Source organism: Lycium barbarum, chromosome 2 (assembly GCF_019175385.1).
Source record: "Lycium barbarum isolate Lr01 chromosome 2, ASM1917538v2, whole genome shotgun sequence".
Classification (NCBI taxonomy): Eukaryota; Viridiplantae; Streptophyta; class Magnoliopsida; order Solanales; family Solanaceae; genus Lycium; species Lycium barbarum.
Window position 1 is genome coordinate 16,178,898 of NC_083338.1, and position 21,737 is coordinate 16,200,634.

The 21,737-nt window shown below is 39.3% G+C and overlaps 1 protein-coding gene and 1 long non-coding RNA gene across 3 annotated transcripts; both read left to right on the forward strand.

The window, feature by feature from the left end:
- Window positions 1-2,129: 2,129 nt before the first annotated feature.
- Window positions 2,130-6,406, forward strand: LOC132626266 (uncharacterized). 2 transcript variants are annotated; one of them, XR_009577224.1, is made up of 8 exons: window positions 2,130-2,168; window positions 2,246-2,333; window positions 2,427-3,269; window positions 4,444-4,616; window positions 5,299-5,414; window positions 5,497-5,748; window positions 5,894-6,055; window positions 6,260-6,406. It is a non-coding gene; the product is annotated as an uncharacterized LOC132626266 (long non-coding RNA). The 2 variants fall into 2 exon arrangements; XR_009577223.1 differs by having other exon boundaries at window positions 2,131-2,168; window positions 6,255-6,406.
- An 18-nt stretch (window positions 6,407-6,424) lies between these two features.
- On the forward strand, window positions 6,425-7,763 carry LOC132626265 (homeobox-leucine zipper protein HOX32-like). The gene is made up of 3 exons (XM_060341070.1): window positions 6,425-6,493; window positions 6,569-6,641; window positions 7,253-7,763. The coding sequence occupies exons 2-3, from the start codon at window positions 6,573-6,575 to the stop codon at window positions 7,406-7,408; spliced, it is 225 nt and encodes a 74-aa protein (XP_060197053.1). The 5' UTR covers window positions 6,425-6,493; window positions 6,569-6,572; the 3' UTR covers window positions 7,409-7,763.
- Window positions 7,764-21,737: the final 13,974 nt, after the last annotated feature.

The window sequence follows — 21,737 nt, forward strand, 5'->3', positions numbered from 1 at the left end:
AACAGGCTCCGGAACCATTGCTCTCAACCATCTGTGCCTCATCCCTTCTGGTTTCGGCAAAACCCTTTGTCTTCTCCGGTTCCGTTTCACCTTTTCCGCTTTACAATCAGGAAATCACGATTCCTTTTTCGGCAATTGCCGCTCTCTGTTCCTGCAACATCAAAAATTAAACGTAAGTCAATATTGTCATTCGGCGTGTCCGGTTCTTTCCGGCCCTGCGTCTGGGACAGAGTAATAGAATTGTGAGTATTTAGAGGATCAGTGGCTGGTAGGGCGGCATTCTCCTGGTCCACGGTGGTTTGTCGATTGAGGCCCTCCCTCGAATTAACGGGGTTCGGGTCAGCGGGATTTGGTAATCCTCGTGGCTCGCTGCCTTCATTTTCGGTCACAATCTCGTTGTTGTTGACGTGACCAGATTGTCCACTGTCAGCCATTTGGTCCATTTTTTCAGAGACGAACAGAAGATATTTTTGATTTTATGGGTAAGATAGGGATCAAGATCAAAGACCACTATTATCCTAGCCCCACGGTGGGCGCCAAAATGTTTACCTCGAATTTGGATAATCAATTAAATTTGTGGGTGAGGTATAGGATATGTGGATATGCTTTGAACCTATTTGATGGAGAAAAGAAATGTATGAATATAATATGAGAAGGCAACTAATGATCGGTGGACTGCTATGCACTTGAATGTTTGTTAATATATGAGTGTTACTTGATTTGAAGAAATGTAAAAGATAATCACAACAAATATGGACCGAATCAGATGTTTGAGAGAGAGATTTTATATATATTTTGCTTATTACAAGATTTCTTGTTATGAAGGAGTCAACCCTTCAAAAGGAGGACAATGCCCCTTATTTATAGTATTGCCCCATGAGCTTCATACAACATAAGAAATAAAAAACAATAAAGAAAAGCTCTGAGTTGGATTAGGTTGGGTTAGGTCGACCGTACGATCTGACACCCGTACGGTTGGCAGTTGAGCATGGCAGGACGTTATCGACGCGTGGCAAACGCGCAATAGATCCCCCGGACCAACGACCACGAATAAACGGACTAACGGCCACGACCAACTCGGCCATGAAGAATCCGGACCAAATGATGCCCTTCCTTGGCTTCGGTCTAAGCGTTCCCCCGGTTCAGAACGAAAGTCTTCATGCATGTTCTTGCGCTTCTTCCTCCGGTTCCTTGTATCCCCGGTTTAACGCATATCCGGTTTTTACCGTATACACTTATAATTGCAACTGGCTAAACAACCGGCTGAGGAGAAGATGTCTTGCAACAATTGGATTTACTCGGTACTTATAAACCAGGAAAACACTCAAATAATAAGAAAAATAAACGTCTTCCTGAAGAGTTGAATTGGGCGAGGAGAAGTATTTTATTTGAGTTACCATATTGGAAGAGCTTGAAGTTGCGGCATAATTTAGATGTCATGCACATAGAAAAGAACATTTGTGAGAGTATTCTGGGGACTTTATTAAATATTGATGGGAAAACTAAGGACACATATAAATCAAGACAAGATCTTAAGGATATGAACATAAGAAAAGAACTATGGTTGCAACATGATGGTTCTAGTTGTACAATGCCAGCTGCTTGGTATAATATGTCAAAAAAAGAGAAAAAAAAGTTTTGGCCATTTGTAAAAGATGTTAAATTTCCTGATGGTTATGCTTCAAATATCTCAGGGTGTGTAAGTGAGGATGATGGTAATATAAGTAGACTCAAATGTCATGACTATCATGTCCTGTTACAACGAGTGCTACCTATTGCTATTCGTGGATTTGAAAATAAAAATGTCTCTTCATCATTGATTGAGTTAGGCGATTTCTTCCAACGATTATGTTGTAAGACATTGAGACGAGATGACTTAGAACAACTTGAAAGGGATATAATTGTTATACTATGTAAGCTTGAGATGATCTTTCCACCTGCTTTTTTCGATGTTATGGTACATTTGGTTGTGCATTTACCACGAGAGGCTATGTATGGGGGACAGTACAATATCGTTGGATGTACAAAATTGAGAGGTTCTTGTGCAAGCTTAAGCGTTATGTGCGAAACAAGGCACAACCAGAAGGTTCTATTGTACCAAGGAAAGATCTTGATATGGCTCGGTGGTATGTGTTGAATAATTGCGAAGAAGTAGAATCTTTTCTTCAGTCAGTAATTTTTCTATTTATATATTGATATTTTTATTTTCTAATACTATTTCTAAATAATTTTTTTTTACATGCAGAGAGCATAAAGAAGAGTTGGTGAAACAAGATGTTGGGAATATAGAAGAGAAACACAGAGAACAATTTCCTTTATGGTTTAAAAGGAAAGTAAGTGATTTTAAGATAATAATCATGTTGTTGTGTTTAAATTTTAATCTTTTTCTTCTTTACTAATTGAACGCTATATTTTTTTAATCATAGATTTTGAAATTATATAATAAGGACAAGTCAATGTCTATCAAGAAATTATATCCTTTGGCAATGGAATCTGATGTGCGTGGAAGAAAACATACTGGCTGTGTTATAAATGGTGTTAGGTATCTTATTCAACGACGCGATGAATTACGTAAAAGTCAGAATTGTGGTATAGTTGTTGCAGGCTATCATGAAAATGAGTTGATTGATTTTTATGGTATTATAACTGACATCATTGAGTTAGAGTATGTTGATGAGAATCGAGTTTTTCTATTTAAATGCAAGTGGTTTGATCTTCGCAAGAAAATAGGGATGCAAAAAGATAAACATTTTACGAGCATGTGTTAAAAGATTTTGGTATGAACATGATTCTTTCGTACTAGCTACTCAAGCAAAACAAGTATTTTACATTGATGACCCAAAATTGGGGGAAAATTGGCGAATTGTGCTCAAATTTCAAGATAGACACTTATATGATGTCCCGGAGAAGGAAAATTCAGAGACAGAAAGTGATGAGTCGCATATTACAAATAATGATGTGTATCAAGACATGTCACTTGAAAGTAATTCAATTGTCAATGATACGTTGGATATGTTGAGTAAACTACATAGAGATGATGTTGAACCGATTACCCTGGATACAAATGTAATTGAATTGGAGGCTCAAACAGAACCAGAAGTTGAAGTTGATTATATCGAAGAAGATTCTGACCAAGAGGATGACACTATGGTAGAGTACATAAGTGATAATGAGGAGAATGAAGGTAATAATAGTACTAATGATGATGAAGCTGATAGCACAGGTGATGGCGACGACATTGGCTTGTGATGTAATCTCATAATAGTAAGGTCAGTTACCTGTTAATAGTTCTTCTGAATTTTGTATCTTGTTTAGCGGATTTCAGGGGGATGACTTTCATAAGTTATTTGCAGATTTTGTCTGATTGAATTATGTATATATTCTTATGTTTGAAAACTGTAAAAGTAGCGACCTTATAAGGATTTATCCGCTATGACTGCACTTTTTTATCCCAAAAAAAAAAACATATCGAGCAGAATGAAGAACCAGAGTAGTGAAAGAAATTTTTGGCTGATAAAATGAGCTTCTGGTTGCTATGTTGTTAGGAGGGTCCCTAATTTCTAACTTGGAGAATTTGAAGGTGCATCACCAAGATGCCACTCTTGACTATGTGTTATCGTTTAAATATACTATTTGCTACTTCGGAGTAAATAACTCTAAATTCCCAAAGTTACTATTTCGAATTTCCTTTGTAACGTCTCTTTTTATCGTTTCGTAAATGAATCATATAATAAATGACTTGAAATATGAAGGTAAGAGTGTCTTTCTTTTGAAAATTCTTACTGAATATAACTTATATTGTTCCTGAAACGTAGGAGTTGGGTTTAAATATTTTGACTAGAGAATAAAGCTTAGGAGTTGGTAAAAATCAGGTTTTTATTCAAAGATCTTATTGCTTCTTTTCTTTTTGCAGCCAAGTGATGTAGATGGTGAACCTACATCACCCATAGACATAACAAGATCATCCGGTGGTAGTAATCCTAGTGAAAACTATTAAAGTTCGTTGCATTTGGATTAAATCTATGAAAATGTGATTGTGTGGTTAGAATGGATGTTAGAATGTCTGGAGTGAATATTGGGTTTAAATTTAGTTTATAAGGCTGATGATCGTACTTTATGATGATATTTTTGTGTTGTTAAAATATGTTGATATTTCTTATAGTTAATATGCCTTTTTGGGTTTGATTATGAGGTCTATAGGTTAATATGCCTTTTTAGATTTGAAATGAATTTGGGGAGCCATTTCTTATGCTCAAAGTGGCGAGAAATGTGATAAAGTTGAATCACGTCGTGCCACGATGTTAAATGTGGCACTAGGTGGGAGGCAACCTATCGATTTCAAAATTCTTAGTCATTTTTTGAAATTTTCTTTTTTAGAATTGTTTATTATATTATTTTTTACTAATATACCAAGTTTCATGTTATTTGGAATTAATTGGACAGGTTTAAGGGGTTGAAGTTGGTTACAATAGTGCAAAGCTTTTCTTCGTTAAAATAGTGCAAAAGTTTTCTTGCTTAAAACAGTGCAAAGTTCTCTGCCAGTTACATGGAGTGCAGGCACAAAGAAGTCCCAAAGTGTTTTGTGGTTCAGATGGTTTGCCTTATTTTGGGTCCAGGTAAGTGTTAGACCATTCACCTCTCCTATTTATTTCATTGTAACTCCCAGTTCCCCGACTCCCCTACACCTTTCACGACCACCAGGTATGCTTCTCTTCTCTTCTCTTTATCTCCCTCTCCCTCGCTTTCTCTTTGCTGGCAGAATTTTGTTTTCATCATTTCTATACCTGTGGTTTCTTTGTGTGGAATTTAGATAACAAATCGTGAGAATCTGGTGTTGTTGTTTGATCGTGATGAATATATGATTGTTGAACTATAATTCCCACTTTTGGGGAGGGTAACTCTATTATCCTGTTGTCACAAAAAACTTGGTTAAAGTTATGCACATAACCAGTTCGATATATTGTCTGAAAGACGATTTCATTCGCCAATGAAGTCTAGGTAACCAGGTGAAATTAGGAGATGCGTAGAAGTGCGTTTTGGGTAGTGCCGGTTGGCTTTAAAGTGTTCTGTTAAGATTTGACCAATTTATAAGGAAATGAAAATTGGGGAGAGGAAAAGTGTTACACGGAGCAGTATGCTAATCTATAGCCATGATTTTTGAATTGCTGAATTGCATTCTTTTATTTGTTTTGTTGAGTTGAGCCTTTGATAAACATGATCTTCATTTTATTGTATGATCAATGAATTCTGTCAGTAAACTGAATGGTCAATCACTGTTATTCTGATGTAATATGGCAGGAGTTCTTATTTTATACTAGAATTGGGACAAGACACGTGAGGCTAGTTAAAACTGAAATTATGTGATGAAATGCTGGGCCTCAATCATCCACATTGTTGACCATATTGATCTTGATGTGAGTAAATGTAGTTGGTTAATTATTTAGCTTTGTTTGCACCTGGATTCCTTCTTTTTGAGCAAATATTTTTGGTGTGCAGGCTTGCAGTGTTCTCCTCAAGCCACTTTATGAAACGTCCAAGATCCTTGCTCAGAAAATGATAATGGCTGTAAGAAATTTCTTATATTTGTGCCTCAGCAACTGGCTATTTTAATAAGTCAACTTACCTTAAGATATTTGTGCAGGCCTTCCGATACATAAGGGAGATAGCCCAAGAAGCCAATAGAGAAATCCAATATGCTGGAGGTCGGCAACCTGCTGTGTTGAGGGCATTTAGTCAGAGATTATGCAGGTAAAAACTCAGATGATTGTCATGTACTACTGTGCTAAGAGTCGGAATCTAGCTTTTGGCTTTGATGTTCTTATATTATTTTTAGCCTACAAGTCATGTGATTAGCTTGCTACTGGAAATCTTTCATTCTCAATATTTACTGCAGGGGATTCATAATGCGGTTAGTGGATTTATTGATGATGGTTGGACAACTATGGGTAGTAATGGTGTGGAGGATGTAACAAGTGCTGTAAACTCATCGCCAAGTAAATTCCTTGATGCACAATAGAAGATCACCAAAAGATTCATTCCACTGGAGCTGAAATCAGTTAAGTGAGTCTATCTATTACGTTTCCTACAACTTTAATGTGTAATAAATTTTGGCCGTAGGAGAAACCTACGAATGCAGAAACTTCTAGCTTTTAATCACAGCTTTTCTGCCTTTCATCTTTTAGAGAATTTAAGATTATTTTGGTGCTTTAAAAAGTTAATAAGCACCTAGCATCTGAAAACTGCCATATATCTAGACTAGATTATCACATGAAAAGCAGGGCCGCTTGAAGATTGCGGACTTTTGGTGGTCTGTACAATCAAGAAGCAACAAACATACAATGTGCGGAACTCTGGACTATCTAGCACCAGAAATGGTGGAGAACAAACCTCATGATTATGCAGTTGACAATTGAACTCTAGGGATCCTCTGCTACGAGTTTTTATACAGTGTGCCTCCATTTGAGGCCGAGAGACAGACCGACACATTCAGAAGGTAACGATTCCTCTGCTTCTGTCATCTTTTAACTGTTACTGGAAAATCAAGATGTACTAACTTAGAGTATTATAGAATTATGAAGGTAGAACTCAGCTTCCCTTCAACACCTGATGTATCTGCTGAAGCTAAGAATCTCATTAGCCAGGTAAATTGATTATTACTTGTCTATGCTTTAGTTCTGTAAAAAGAAACTACATAAACTGAAAAGTGGTTAGTTAAAACACATACAGTGCATATACAAAATAATACTTGTGTATATAGGTCAAAGAGTTACGTTTTAAAACATTTGAAAAATTTCTGGTTGCACGCCTTCTTTCTGATTGTTTCCTTTCTCTTTGCAGCTTCTTGTGAAGGACTCTTCAAAAATGCTTTCTCTTCAAAAGATCATGGAGCACCCTTGGATAATTAAGAATGTCACATGACACTACAATCTGAGTCGCTTCGCCAATTTTCATCGTTTAGTTAAAGCGCCCTATCTAGTGAAACTGTGAAAGTAACCGATGACATAATGTTTGTTTTTTCACCTGCTGGTGTTTCAACTCTTTTTGCTGTTACATATGATATGTAAATGTAATCATCTTGGTTTCAATAATTTGTATCGGATGGAGTGTGAAGCTATGTTGGTGGACATTGATATAGTTTCCTAGAAATAGTTGTATATGATTTACACATGACTATACTAGATTTTCTATTAACTTCGAAATTAGTTTCTTACCTTATTCTCATAGTTTACTACTGTTACTGTTTATGATGCAGGATTCTCCCAGTGCAGCTCGGAATTTGGATTTAGATTCAACTCTTGAGGCTAGAACTAGTGGGACACGACCCGCTGGTGAAGTTGAAGGAAGCAATTACAATCATCATTCAATCTTGACAATTGCATTCCAGTTTGCTTTTGAGAATCACTATTGAGAAAATGTATTCCACTGCCAAGATATCCAAGTGACCTGCACAAGTTATTCTAGATTTACGAAGGAAGCAGTAATATGCATCCTATAGAGATCGCTAGATTTATACTCTTTACTGGGAAGTTTGATAGAGGATAAGCACTAACGAAAGTGTTTGTTCACCTTATTGTAGCCCTAAAAGTAGACTAGAACTTGAAATGGAAGTATTTGGTAGGCCTGGTAGATTTTATTGGTTTCGTATTACAAGATTGAATTGGACAATGGGGATTATTTCATGTCATTGATTGGGATTATCATTAAACTTACCTCTCAAAATAAGTTATCTATGCAGTTAATTATACAATTTTATTTTTTGCAAAGCGCAACTACTTTCTTTTTGTAATGAACCTCGTTATTAATAAAATTCGCTGCTAAGCTCACTGCGCAGTTGTATATTAGTTCAGAAAATAACCATGTATAGGCATTTTATCTCTTTTATTATATAATATGGTCTATGTCGCTTATCAGTAGTATGGTCTAGTATTTCAAAGAAAATTATGCTTGTGGTGTATAATTGTTGATGGAGAAAATTCTAATTTTTATTTTGTTTAAATCGAGATGTATCTGAATCTTTTAATTTGTAACAACACATTTTTTATAGCCAATAATTGCACTATTCAACTACGAAATTTAAGTTGTCACCATTTGAAAATTATATTTTTTTGTGACAATTTCGTTGTGACTAAACTATAGGTTGAGTAGAGATAAATAATACAATTGTTACTAATTGTTCGAACTATTAGTGACAAAAATTAAAGGCACAATTAAATATAAAATTCTACAGCTAAAGTTTAGAATGATTAACTACAAATTCTAAGTTGTCCCTAATGTATCAACATAGTTTTTGCGACAATAGTTTTCGTCTCCAAATTTTAGTGGTATATTAGTTAAAAATATGTGTATAGGCATTTTATCTCTTTTATTATGTAATATGGTTATGTCGCTTGTCACTAGTATGGTCTAGTATTTCAAAGAAAATTATGCCTGTGGGGTATATGTATTGACGGATAAAACTCTAATTTTTATTTTGTTTAGATCGAGATGTGTTTGAATCTTTTTCTTTATAACTGCAATTTTTTTTTTGTAGCCAATAATTGCACTATTCAACTATGAAATTTAAGTCGTAGCCATTTAAAATTTATGTTTTTTGTGACAAAATTGCATTGTGACTAAATTGTAAGTTGAACAGAGACAAATAATACAATTGTCACTAATTGTTTGGACTATTAGTGACAAAAATTAAAGTCACAATTAAATATAAAATTATGTGGCTAAAGTTTACAATGGTTAACTACAAATTTTAATTTGTCACTAATGTATCAACATAATTTTTGTGACAAAAGTTTTTCGTCTAAAAAATTTAACTTATTTTAGGATGAAAATTAGTTTGTCACAAATTGGGTACATCATTAATGACAAAATAATGTGTCACTAATAACTTTAAATTCGTGGCTAATAGTACTCAATAAATGGCGCCAATGCCTTTTTTTGGAGGGAAACTTTAGGGGACAATACTTTGCTACGAATTTTTGTGTTTCGTCACTAAAAATATATGCCTCATGTATTTAAGGACGAAATGGAACTTTTGTCACAAAAAGTGAACATTTAGTGAAATTTTGCGCCGTAGCTAGTATTTTCGTAGCTAAATATCATATTTCTTGTAGTATATAGAGGGTGTAATATAATTTTCTTCGTTATAGCTCACTATTGAATTTAGTTTTAAAAAAGGGAATTTGTCTATTACAAAGTAAAAACTTAAAAAATGGAAGAAATTGCACGAATTGTCCTTCAAATGGGCTGGTATTTAATTTTTGCCTTTAGCAATTAATTTTAGGAATAATTTCAATAAATTTGCAAAACTTTTGCAAAATTCATGAATTTTAAACTACCAAGTATTTGAGAAGCCGGTGTAGTATCGAACTCTGGTGGCTTAAAATTCATGAATTTTGCAAAAGTTTTGGACCGCCCTATAATTGCAACTGGCTGAACAACCGGTTGAGGGGCCAACTGAGACATCTGAGGAGCTGCAACATTCAACTTGTGTTACATCCCGTATTTTCGATCAGTATATGCACGACTATGTTGAGGTTACCGAATACACTTCACCAATTATTGATCGTGGTAAATGTTTTTAAATTTAACTATAATACACATACTATAATAGTTTTTAAATTTAACTATAAAACATTTACCATGATCAATAATTGGTGAAGTGCATTCGTTAACCTCAACATAGTCGTGCATATATTGATCGAAAATACGGAATGTAAAACAAGTTCAGTTGAATGTTGCAGCTCCTTAGATGTCTCAGTTGGCCCCTCAGCGGGTTATTCAGCCAGTTGCAATTATAAGGCAGTCCAGAACTTTTAAAAAATTCATGAATTTTAAGCCACCAGAGTTAAGTTCGGTACTACATCGGCTTCTCTTCAAGAGAAAGTTGAAAAGTACGATGATAATGCATACAAATGTCGGTATTTCTTTCTCTTTTTTCTTTTCTTTTTTGTGCCTTAGCATCTTTTGACGGATCCTAAATTGTAAAGAGGCATGTTATATTACTCCATGTATGATGTATCCCAATTTTTATGGCACTGCTTGATTAGATACAAAGTTTAACAAAGAAATATAAGAGCTTTGAAATTTATGGTCCAAAACAACCTTAGAAATTTGTGTGGCTATAAATCTTTCACTAAGGATAAAAAGAAAATTTTAATGTTAAATTATTTCTAATTATAGAAATGTAACTTTTTTTTTTTTTGTACAAACTAAAAAAACAAAATTATACCACGTAAAAACGGAAGACAGTATTAGTTCTCGGACTTGGATTGTCCATCACATCTGCCGTCTTATTAATGTCATTTTTCATTTTCTAATATTTGGTAGTCTAAAATACTTTTTATCAAAAGGAAAAATAAAAATTTAATTTACTTTTGAGCTAAAGTCATTTCTCTTCATAACTGTCTTAATTTTTAATTTTATCACTACTCAAATCCACATTTTAATATTATTATAAATCTCGGATACTCAAAATTCTTATTGAAACACTATCAGATAGCTAAAATTAATTCTCTATCTCTTATTTTGAATTTTCACTCACTAACCAAAGACGGAAAATATCTCAAGAAATAACTTATTTTTCCAAAATGAAAATGTTCTGCGTCATATCAAACGTAAGTCAACCAAGTTAATTATGTCGGCCATAATCCCTGAGAATTTATGAAAGAACGTGTTGTTGACTTTGGAAATCAAATATCTCTTGTACTGTCACATTAATCATTGACATTGTGAATTATCTAGAGTTTAGCCATTCTCTTAATATTCTGTTGAGAAATTATTGTCTTGACATTTTATGCACTGATTCCTAGTTTGACTACCACCTGTTAGAAATATAAAGAACTATTTCTGTTACGCAATACTCCAAAAGGCAATAGACTGTTATTAATACAGGCACCATGGATGCTATTTCAACTTAAAGAACTCTTTTCTTTTTCATATTTCAATGTATGTTGCTAATCTCTATTCTTGAAATTATGTAAAATTCAAAGGAAATAAATTGGAGCTATGTAGAATGGGTTCTTTGTTTTGCTAGTTACTACCTTATGTTTAAAAATGAGAAGAACTGATGTGTCTCTAATGATCGTTATTTGCTCTAGTTATTGATTGCCCTATGAGTAAAATAAAATTGCTTCCAGATGATAGTTGTTGTACTCTTGGATTATATTTAATTGCTATAACTGAGGCTCTAAGTGGTTCTGATTGTTTGAGAGGAAAAAGGAAATGATCTTTGACAAGAGACTTTTTGTGCACTTGGTGCTGATTGAATTTTATAGTAGCAATTTCTCGATATGCTAGTACGCGTATGTAAATGTCACATAGTTCTTCGTCATTATTTATGAACTTCATATTTGATTGTTTATATGATATTCATTTTTTTTTTATCATTTCAGGACATACATTATAATGTTCAGAAATTGGTGCATACGCTAGAAAGTTCAACGATTTGAACCAAGGGTAAGGGGCAATGGATAGTGGAGCTCGGCTAAACCAGACAGAAGCACTCGGACCCGACAATTCCTGAAGACTGCACCTACAGTTGGCAATAGTGCGAGAAATCAGGCCTGTTGTGAATTTCATGCCGCACGATGTAGTTGACAGTTGTCAAACCCGAAATTCGGGAATCCTTATCTCCAATTGATTTATTTATCTTCTTGAATGTAAATCCTTTACTATAAATAAGAGGGGAGTAAACCCTTACACTATATCAGTTTTTTACCATCTTGTACACGATTACACCATTAACTTGTTCTCACAGTTGGGTCCGAGTAACTCAGACCTCAGACCGGGCTGTCTATTGCATTCAATTCTGAGGCTATCTCTTACTCTTTTATTTGCAATCTGTATTTTGTTATTGTTATTTTTCATTCTATAGAAAACCAAATCGCATATCCTTTAAACCACTTATAAATTCAATTGTTACCTTTTTAAGGGGTAAACAGTTTGGCGCCCACCATGGGGCTGAGGACAATAGCGGTGATTTGTTCGCAATTCGACTTTCACTTGTTCTTTTGCCTTTTATCTTTGGTTTCAGGTTAACTTCGACATGTCGAACGTAAACAACGGGAATAACGGCAACCACGATGAAAACCCCAACAATGGGATACCATTGAACATCATGCCACCGGGTGATCTGAACGAAAACCCTCCCGCTGATGCTACTGTTGCCAACTGAAACGTAGTCGTTCACGACATCGGAGATACACCCGCTAATAGGGGAACTGCTCGTGGGGTAAATGAAGAAACGGGGGAGGATATTAACTTACGCATGATTTATGATTTTGTATCAGGAACAACATGTAACCATGATGCAACACCATGCGGCTATTTCCCAACTCCAAAGGAACAACAACGTAGTCAGGGCGGCAAAACCAAATCGAAGGCCCACACCAGCCCATAGGGAAATTGAGGTGATAATAATGTTGGAGGCGCTGTCTAAACGGATCGACTCCAATTAAAATAAGATGGAAGACCATAATTCCCAAGTGGATTAGATTTCGGGTGCACCACTGATTTTGACTGGACCGGAGACCAAGTATATTGTTCGGAGGCCTTTTCCACCAAGTATGGCTCCGAAACTGATACCAAAAAGGTTTAAATGCCCGATATCTGGAAATATGACGGGACAATGGATTCGCAAGAACATATAACCGCCTACACTTGTGCCATAGTGGGCAATGATCTGGCAGACGATGAAATTGAGTCGGTAATGCTAAAAAAAGTTTGGTGAGACATTGACTAAAGGAGCCATGCAGTGGTATTGCATACTGCCCCAGCATTCAATTCCATCCTTCGAGTTGCTCGCAGATGCCTTCGTAAAAGCTCATGTCGGGGCCCCGAAAGTGCAGGCAAGAAAGGCCGACATATTTAAGATCTTCCAAAAGGATGACGAATGGCTTAGAGAGTTCGTGACAAGATTCCAAAAGGAAAAAATGTTGCTTCCCCCGGTTCCCGATGAGTGGGTGGCTCAGGCTTTCACAAAGGGACTTAATCCCCGAAGTTATAACGCTTCCCTCAAGCTTAAAGAAAACCTATTGGAGTTCGAAGCTATTACTTGGGCAAAAGTCCATAACAGGTATGAGTCCAAGATACGGGTGGAGGATGACCAGCTCGGGCTTCCACCAGGTCTGATTAATTAGATTAAAAATTTGGATATACCAAAGAGGATAGTAGAAATGAAGTTTCAACCACCAAGGGATAGATATCATCCATACTCTCAACCTGAAAGGTCCACCATCAGATCGGACAAAGGAAGAAGTGGTCCCTGACCCAGTACAGCTAGAAGTGATAGACTAAGCGATCACGGTTCAGGGAGCAGGGGTTTACAGTTCAGAAACAGCTCCGTTGGTGCATCCGACACTGGTGAAAGTTCGAGGTTATATGAATATAACTTCAATGTCGAACTCGGCAGCGATTGTAGCCGGAATCAGTCACATTAAATGAGTGAGATAGCCGAGGCCGTTACAAAAAGACCCCTCACAATGGGATCCAAACCTGATATGCGAGTACCATGGTACTCACGGACACTAAACCAACTATTGTAAAGGGGATGAAGTGGCACGACTACTAAAGAACGGTCATCTCCAAGAATTCCTGAGTGAGCGAGCAAAGAATCATTTCAAAAATCAGGAACCCAGCAAGAAGAACAAACCGGAGCAACCTCAACATGTGATCAACATGATCATCGGAGGAGTAGAAATACCCCGATGTCCAATGATGAAGAATAAAAAAGAGAACAAGGGATACGTACCAGATGGATCTATCTCCTTCAGTGATGAAGACGTGGAGGGCATCATTCAACCCCACAATGATACTTTGGTAATTTTTGTCCTTATAAATAAAACTCACGTGAAGCGTATTTTGATTGAACCAGGTAGCTCGGCCAACATTATCTGATGGAAGGTGGTGGAGCAGTTGGGACTGCTAGATCAGGTTGTACCAGCAGCCCATGTCCTAAACAAATTTAATATGGCGTGCGAAACTACAAAAGGTGAAATTACACTACCAGTGAACGCGGCCGATATAGTCCAGCACACAAAATTCTATGTCATTGACGGAGAAATGAGATATAATGCACTGCTCAGAAGATCGTGGTTACACATCATGAGGGTGGTGCGTTCGGCCTTGCATCAAATATTAAAATTTCCCAACCTCAGAAGGAGTAAAATTCATTCATGGAGAGCAACCCACGGCAAAGGAGATGTTCGTAGTTGAAGAAGCTGTTCAAACACCAAAGAAAGCCCCTGAGGATGCTGAGGACACGAATGAAATAAAAAACGCCAAATAGCAATCACAGGACGCGGATCTGACCAGATTCGAAGGAGAAGGAAAGATGTACGTAGAAGAAGATGACTTCGGAGTTCCTAGGTCATTTATACTACCCGATGATTTGGACGCAACAAAATCAAAGGTGGAAGCACTTAAATAAGTCATTCTGTTCGTCCACCTACCGGAAAGAAAGGTATACCTGGGCACAGGGTTAACCTCGGAGCTCAGGAGTAAATTAATCAAATTTCTTCAAGCTAATGCCGATTGTTTTGCATGTTCCCATTTAGACATGACAGGTTCCACCCGAAGTCACCACTCACCGGCTGAGCCTTGATCAGAAATTTACTCCGCTAAAGCAAAAATGGAGACCGATGGCCGAAGTCAAACAAAAATTTGAAGGAGAAGGAAAGATGTACATAGAAGAAGATGACTTCGGAGTTCCTAGGTTGTTTGTACTACCTGATGATTTAGACACAACAAAATCAAAGGTAGAAGAGCTTGAACAAGTCATTCTGCTCGTCCAACTACCGGACCGAAAGGTATACCTGGGCACGGGGTTAACCTCGGAGCTTAGGAGTAAATTAATCAAATTCTTCAAGCTAATGCCAATTGTTTTTCATGGTCCCATTTAGACATGACAGGTATTCCACCCAAAGTCACCACTCACTGGCTGAGCCTTGATAAAAAATTTACTCCGCTAAAGCAAATGCGGAGACCGATGGCCGAGGTCAAACATAAATTCGTCAATGAAGAGATAAAGTTATTAAAAATAGGATCCATCTGGGAGGTTAAATGAGTTCAGATGAGGGCAAAGATAGCAGTATTCTAGGCATTCAGGCCATTCCATGACTAGTGCGCCTTCGCGATTTGCGGGATAGAGATTTGATAGACCTATTCACTCTAGATCGGGTCAGAGTTTTAGAGCTTCGAGTAATCATTAAAGGAGTTACACGGGCAAGGAACGATCACTCCTACCATGATGTTCTCAGTGCCGGAAGTTACATTGGGGCCAGTGCTGATTAGGTTCAGATGCTTGTTATGCCTACGGTCAGCTAGGCCATGTGGCGCGTGACTGCCCCTTGAGAGGTAGTAGAGGTACGGTCCTGGCCAGAGGGTCAACAGCTGGGTCTTCATCATCTAGCCCTTCGTGGCAAGGCTCGCAAACACCAGCTAGCCGTGGTAGAGGTAGAAGAGGAGCGCCCAGTTCGAATAGTCCTCAACATCGTATTTATGCACTGGCTGGGAGACAGGATCTTAAGTCCACCCCTGATGTGTCACGGGTATATTATCGGTATTTTCTCATAATGTATATGCATTGATTGATCCAGGCTCCACTTTGTCATATGTTATGTTTGTTATGTCCCGTGTTTTCGCATAATTGGAAATCGTGAAAATAATTGAGACTTGTATGTTATAAGGCCATACTTTGATTTTAGCTAATATGCCTATGTTGGTTATGAAACTATTGGTGCGAAGACATCGGGGGAGGCCAAGGGCAAATTTGGAATTTCGGAAATTAGTTTCGGGAATTTGCAAAACGAGATTTTTACGAATTGGGCCAAGAAAAATTGAATAAAAAATTGAAGCCCAAGTTTGAGGGGTGGCCGGCCAAAGGCCATGGCCCAAGCCCCATTTAAGTGGTCATGTGAATTACATGTGACCACTTAATCAATCATGTATATATGTATGCTTATCCATAGAGAAATCAAGAAACAAAAAAAAAAAACTCATCTTTGAGCTCAAAAACCCATTCGGCCGAACCCTATAGAGAGAAAGAAATTTTTTTTTCCTAGCTTTGATTTGATCCTAAAAATCTTGTTCTCCTCATATTCGTAGTATATTCAAGGCGCTCTTCGACGTGATATAATTGGTTTGGCACAAGAGCGACGTTTGCGGCGAGTTGAAACTTGAAGGAAAAGGTGAGAATTCTTCCTATTTTGTGTTATGAAACTTGTATGAATGTTATAATGATTGGAATAAGATGAGAATTGTGTGGTAGGATGCATGTGTGTGCAGCCGTGGGTGTGTGTGAAGTCGTAAGTGGCCGTGAGCCACTTTGTGGTGTAAGAGAAATGGGTTAAATTCTATTTAGTTCGTTAGTTGCGTCGTTGTGGCATTTGTGACATGAATAAGGATTTAATGAATTGAATTGGCATTGAAATTGCTTGTATGTAATTATGAGGCATTAGGTGAATTTTATATGATTTTTGTGTAAATGTGGAAGTAAGATGCTAGAATAGGAACTAATGTTGTTGTTAATGAATTTGGAAGGAAACAAGGCGAGTTAGTATGCTCGTCGTAGTCGTCGACGCTTCGGATGGAATATGGAAAGTGATGGATCATTTGAACTTATGTATATTGCTTGGAACATTATTGGAATGTGTTTGAATAATCTTGAATGAGTAAATGAATACAATAATGTGGATGTTAGTTTGGTATTGTGAAGTTCGAATGAAAGTTGTCACTTTATGTAGAAAGGAAGAATATTGACGTTAGATTCATTTTGTTGTGACTTATGATGTCTATGGTATTGTGGGCTGTTGTGGTTGATGTATATTGAGCCGAGCTAAGCCTCGAGGGTGTTATATATATAGGGGAAGTGCTGCCGAAATTTCGGTAGACAAATATGAAGTTAAGTGCATTCTTAAGTCTTAAAACTCCTAATTGGTAACTTTGACCATTTGCAGATTCTGAGCGAAACGGGATTTGAGTTTCGGCGAGCGTAAGACGCATATAAGGTATGTAGGGCTACCCCATTCCTTCTTTTGGCATGTCTTAGGTATGCTAGGTCGATGTTGGAGCCCCGGGGGCAATTCTGTTCCTTGAAATCCGAATTGGAAATCGGGCATTATTCATTCAATCGAATTGAAACATAAAGCTCACATTTTGTTGAAAAATGACCAAATGTCCGTAACTTTTGTAAATGTAATCGAATCGCTACGAAACTTCAATATATGACTCCTTAGACCATAAATGTCCGAAATTCATGTCCGCCACCTCGACATGACCCGAGGTGGGCCCGCTAACCCCGAGACTTATTTGTTCGCTCTATTAGGCCCATTTTTGTATAAGGCCGATAAAAGACTTTTGTTTATGAATTTGGCTATCATAAAATGATGTCTTGACTGCCACGATATTCTAAATTATGTTTTGAACCATAAATACTATTTTGGAAATACTTTTGTGGAACGAACCCCGTATTTGACTAATTGTTCGAACTATTTGACTAATGAGTTAGCATATGATATTATCAAGTTTCAAAAGATGTTTTGATATATAAATTGCATGGTTTGCTCACGACTCCGCTCGTGCCCTTATTATGACTTCGTTCACCGGTTCCCGGGCCGATTATGGTTCGTGCGCGCTATGATAAATTCGGTCGTATGCTGTGTTACGGTTCCCGAGACCTCGCCATAGGGCTGGGTTTCGTTTAGAGTTATGGTGTGATATGGCTGGTGATATGTTATGATGATATGTGTGTTCGGGGATGTACGGAGATTTGAACCTTTTGGTGTCATGCTGCGTGTGGCACCAGCGTCGGAGTGGTGACCACGTTCCTGAGCTTTGCATGATTTTCTTTGTATTATATATATATATGTTTTGATACAGATTTTGATATGCCATTCAGTAATCCCCTTTTGTATCCTGTTTGCTTTCAGTTGTGGCTTATATTTCTGTACTCTATGCTTTACATACTCAGTACATCTTTCGTACTGACCCCCTTTCTTCGGGGGCTGCGTTTCATGCCCGCAGGTACAGACGCCGGTGATGCACCACTGTAGGCTTCACTTTCTGCTATTTTGGAGTGCTCCATCTTATCCGGAGTCCACACTTTGGTATATATGTCTTTTGCTGTATATGTACTTCCGCATATTTGACTATTTGGGGTACGGCGGGGCCCTGTCCCGTCATATGTTTTCATTTGGGTATGTAGAGGCCTGTAGTCATATATGTGGGTCGAGGGTCCTATATGTGTCTGTTTCGCTTATGATTTGAGTCTTAATGCGGTCTGTCTATTTGGGTGGCCAAAAAAAATGGCCCTTATGTCTATATTTGTACATATGATCGGCGACGTGCATTCTGCCGCTCCTTCCTGTTCTGATATGATATTTTGATACGTGCGACTGCTTAAGACAAGTTTTGATTTAAATTATGTTTAAAATGGCTATTATGAAATCTGAGCTAAGTTTGAATTTGATAACTGGATATGTGAATCGGTCTGGGTGCCCAAATCGGGCGCCAGTCGCGGTCCACGGGGCTGGGTCGTGACAAAAGTGGTATCAGAGCAGTTTGTCCTCGGAATGTCTATAGGCCGTGTCTCGTAGAGTCTTGTTTATCGGTGTGTTGTGCACCACATCTATAAACAGGAGGCTACAGGGCATTTAGGGTGTTACCTTTCCTTGAAATCTTAGATCGTGCGATAGAGCTGTGCTATTAGGATGATTCTGATCTGATTCGTTATTGTGGTTGCAGTGATGCCTCCGAAAAAGGCAACGGCGGCCCAGAAGGGCAAGGCAGGAATGGGAGAGACCAGTCAGGCACGGCGAGTTACCCGGGCCCGTGTTTATGATTTGCCTGAGGTTGTGCCCCATTCAGAGGGATCCGCTACGCCACCACCGGCGGAGCCTGGAGCAGGTCCATCAGTAGCTCCAGGGGCCCGAGTACCTGCACCCGAGCCTTCAGCTCCTCAGCCAGGGGCGGAGGACAGGACGCTGAGGGAGGCTGTGCAGTTATTGACCACACTGGTAGCGGGGCAGGCTCGCAGACGCGGGCGGAGAGATGATGATGATGATGACAGGCGTGATAGCCTGAGGGTTTGAGATTTTCTATTATGTGGCCCCCAGAGTTTTTCGGGTCTAAGCCCGAGGAGGACCCCCATGACTTTATTCGGGGGATGCGGCGCTCGTTAGATTTTGCCAAGGCCTCAGAGACCGAGTCTGTTCAGTTGGCCTCGCACAGACTACGGGATGTTGCTGCTAACTGGTACGAGTCCTGGGAGCTATCTAGGGGTGAGGGTGCTTCTCCAGCTACTTGGGACGAGTTCGTGGCTGCTTTTACCGGCCACTTCTTTCCACCAGAGTTACGGCGGGCGCGGGTTGATCGATTTTTGCATCTGCAGCAGAGGGGTCAGAGTGTTCGTGAGTATAATCTGGAGTTTGATTCTCTGGCCCGGTATGCACCTACTATAGTAGCGGATATGGCCGATCGGATGCACAGATATGTGATGTGGTTAGACCGTTATTTGATTGATGGCTGCATGGCGGTGTCATTGCAGGCAGATATGGATATCGCCCGGCTACAGGCCTATGCTCTGGGTATGGAGGACAGACACAGGGCCGATTATTCCAGCAGAGATCGGGACAGGAGGCCGCCCAAGAGGGCCAGGTCCGCAGGATATTCTGGAGATTCTCGAGGTGGACAGCCTCAGCAGCAGCAGTCAGGCAGACATTTTCCTCCGTCAGGCCTGGGTACTCAGCCGGCCGGCAGGAGGTTTGTTAGTGCAGGACCGTCTGGGGCCGGTCAAAGCTCCAGAGCGTCAGGTCCACAGGTATCCAGAGGTCCCAGTCAGCCCAGACCACCCAGGCCCCATTGTTCTCATTGCGGGAAGTCGCACCCCGGGAAGTGCTATCGGGCTACCGGAGCCTGTTTTTCATGCGGTGGTCAGGGCCATATTATGCGAGATTGTCCGTTGGCGAGCGGTTCAGGTAGTGTATCTTAGCCGACAGGATCAGCCGCTGGTTCATCTTCTGCTCCATCAGTGGCGCGCCCTGTAGGGTGAGGTATGCCGGCACCGGCGGGACGCGGTCGAGGCCGCGGCAGCGCTTCAGGTTCTAGCGGTCCCTCGAACCGCATATACGCATTGGCCAGCCGCTAGGATCAGGAGGCTTCGCCGAATGTCGTCACAGGTACATTACTGGTTTTCTCCAGATCTGTATATGCACTGATTGATCCTGGTTCTACTTTATCATATATTTCCCCGCTCGTTGCTAGTAAAATTGGGATAGTGTCTGAGCCTATAGAGCCATTTGAAGTGGCTACACCGGTTGGGGACTGTATTATAGCGAGGCAGGTATATAGGGATTGTTCTGTGACTATATGTGATCGTTGCACTAAAGCTGATTTGATAGAATTAGATGTGCTGGAATTCGATGTCATTATGGGTATGGACTGGTTAGCTTCCTGTTATGCTAATGTTGACTGCCATAAAAAGGTAGTCCGTTTTCAGTTTCTAGGGCAGCCAGTTATAGAGTGGTTCGGGTCTACAGCCTCGCCGAGGGGTATGTTTATTTCGTACCTCAAGGCTAAGAAGATGATCAAGAAAGGTTATATCTACTATTTGGTTCGTGTGCACGATACTGCGGCCGAGACACCTACTCTTCAGTCTGTTCCGGTCGTTAATGAATTCCCAGATGTATTTCCTGATGAGCTTCCGGGTCTTCCGCCCGAGCGGGAGATAGATTTTACTATAGAGTTGTTGCCGGATACGCAGCCTATATCTATTCCTCCGTATAGAATGGCACCGGCTGAATTGAAGGAGTTGAAAGAGCAGCTGAAAGATCTGTTGGATAAAGGCTTTATCAGAACCATCACATCACCCTGGGGAGCGCCGGTATTATTTGTAAGAAAGAAAGATGGGTCACTGCGAACGTGTATTGATTATCGGCAGTTGAATAAGGTGACTATAAAGAATAAATATCCCCTCCCCCGGATTGATGATTTATTTGATCAGTTGCAGGGTGCTAAATATTTTTCAAAGATAGATCTGCGCTCAGGTTATCATCAGGTGCGGGTACGAGAATCCGATATCCCAAAGACTGCTTTCAGGACCCGGTACGGGCATTATGAATTCAGAGTGATGTCTTTTGGGTTGACTAATGCTCCAGCGGTATTCATGGATCTGATGAATCGGATATTTCGGCCTTTCCTGGATATGTTCGTGATTGTGTTTATCGATGATATTTTGCTTTATTCACGATCAGCAGAGGAGCATTCAGATCATTTGAAGACAGTACTTGGTACTCTTCGCCAACAAAAATTATATGCTAAATTTTCCCAATGTGAATTCTGGTTAACTTCTGTGACTTTCTTGGGGCATATTGTCGGAGCAGATGGTATTCGGGTTGATACGCAGAAGATTGAAGCTGTTCAGAATTGGCCCAGGCCTACTAAACCGACAGAGGTACGCAGTTTTCTGGGGTTAGCCGGATATTATCGAAGGTTCGTGGAAAGTTTTTCTTCTATTGCAGCACCACTGACGAAACTTACTCAGAAAGCAGCAAAATTTCAGTGGACTGATGCCTGTGAGCGCAGTTTCCAGCTGTTGAAAGAAAAATTAATTACAGCCCCAGTTTTGGCCCTTCCAGAAGGATCAGACGGGTATGTTGTCTATTGTGACGCCTCTGGTATTGGGATAGGTTGCGTGTTGATGCAGCACGGTCGAGTTATAGCCTATGCTTCCCGGCAGCTCAGACCGC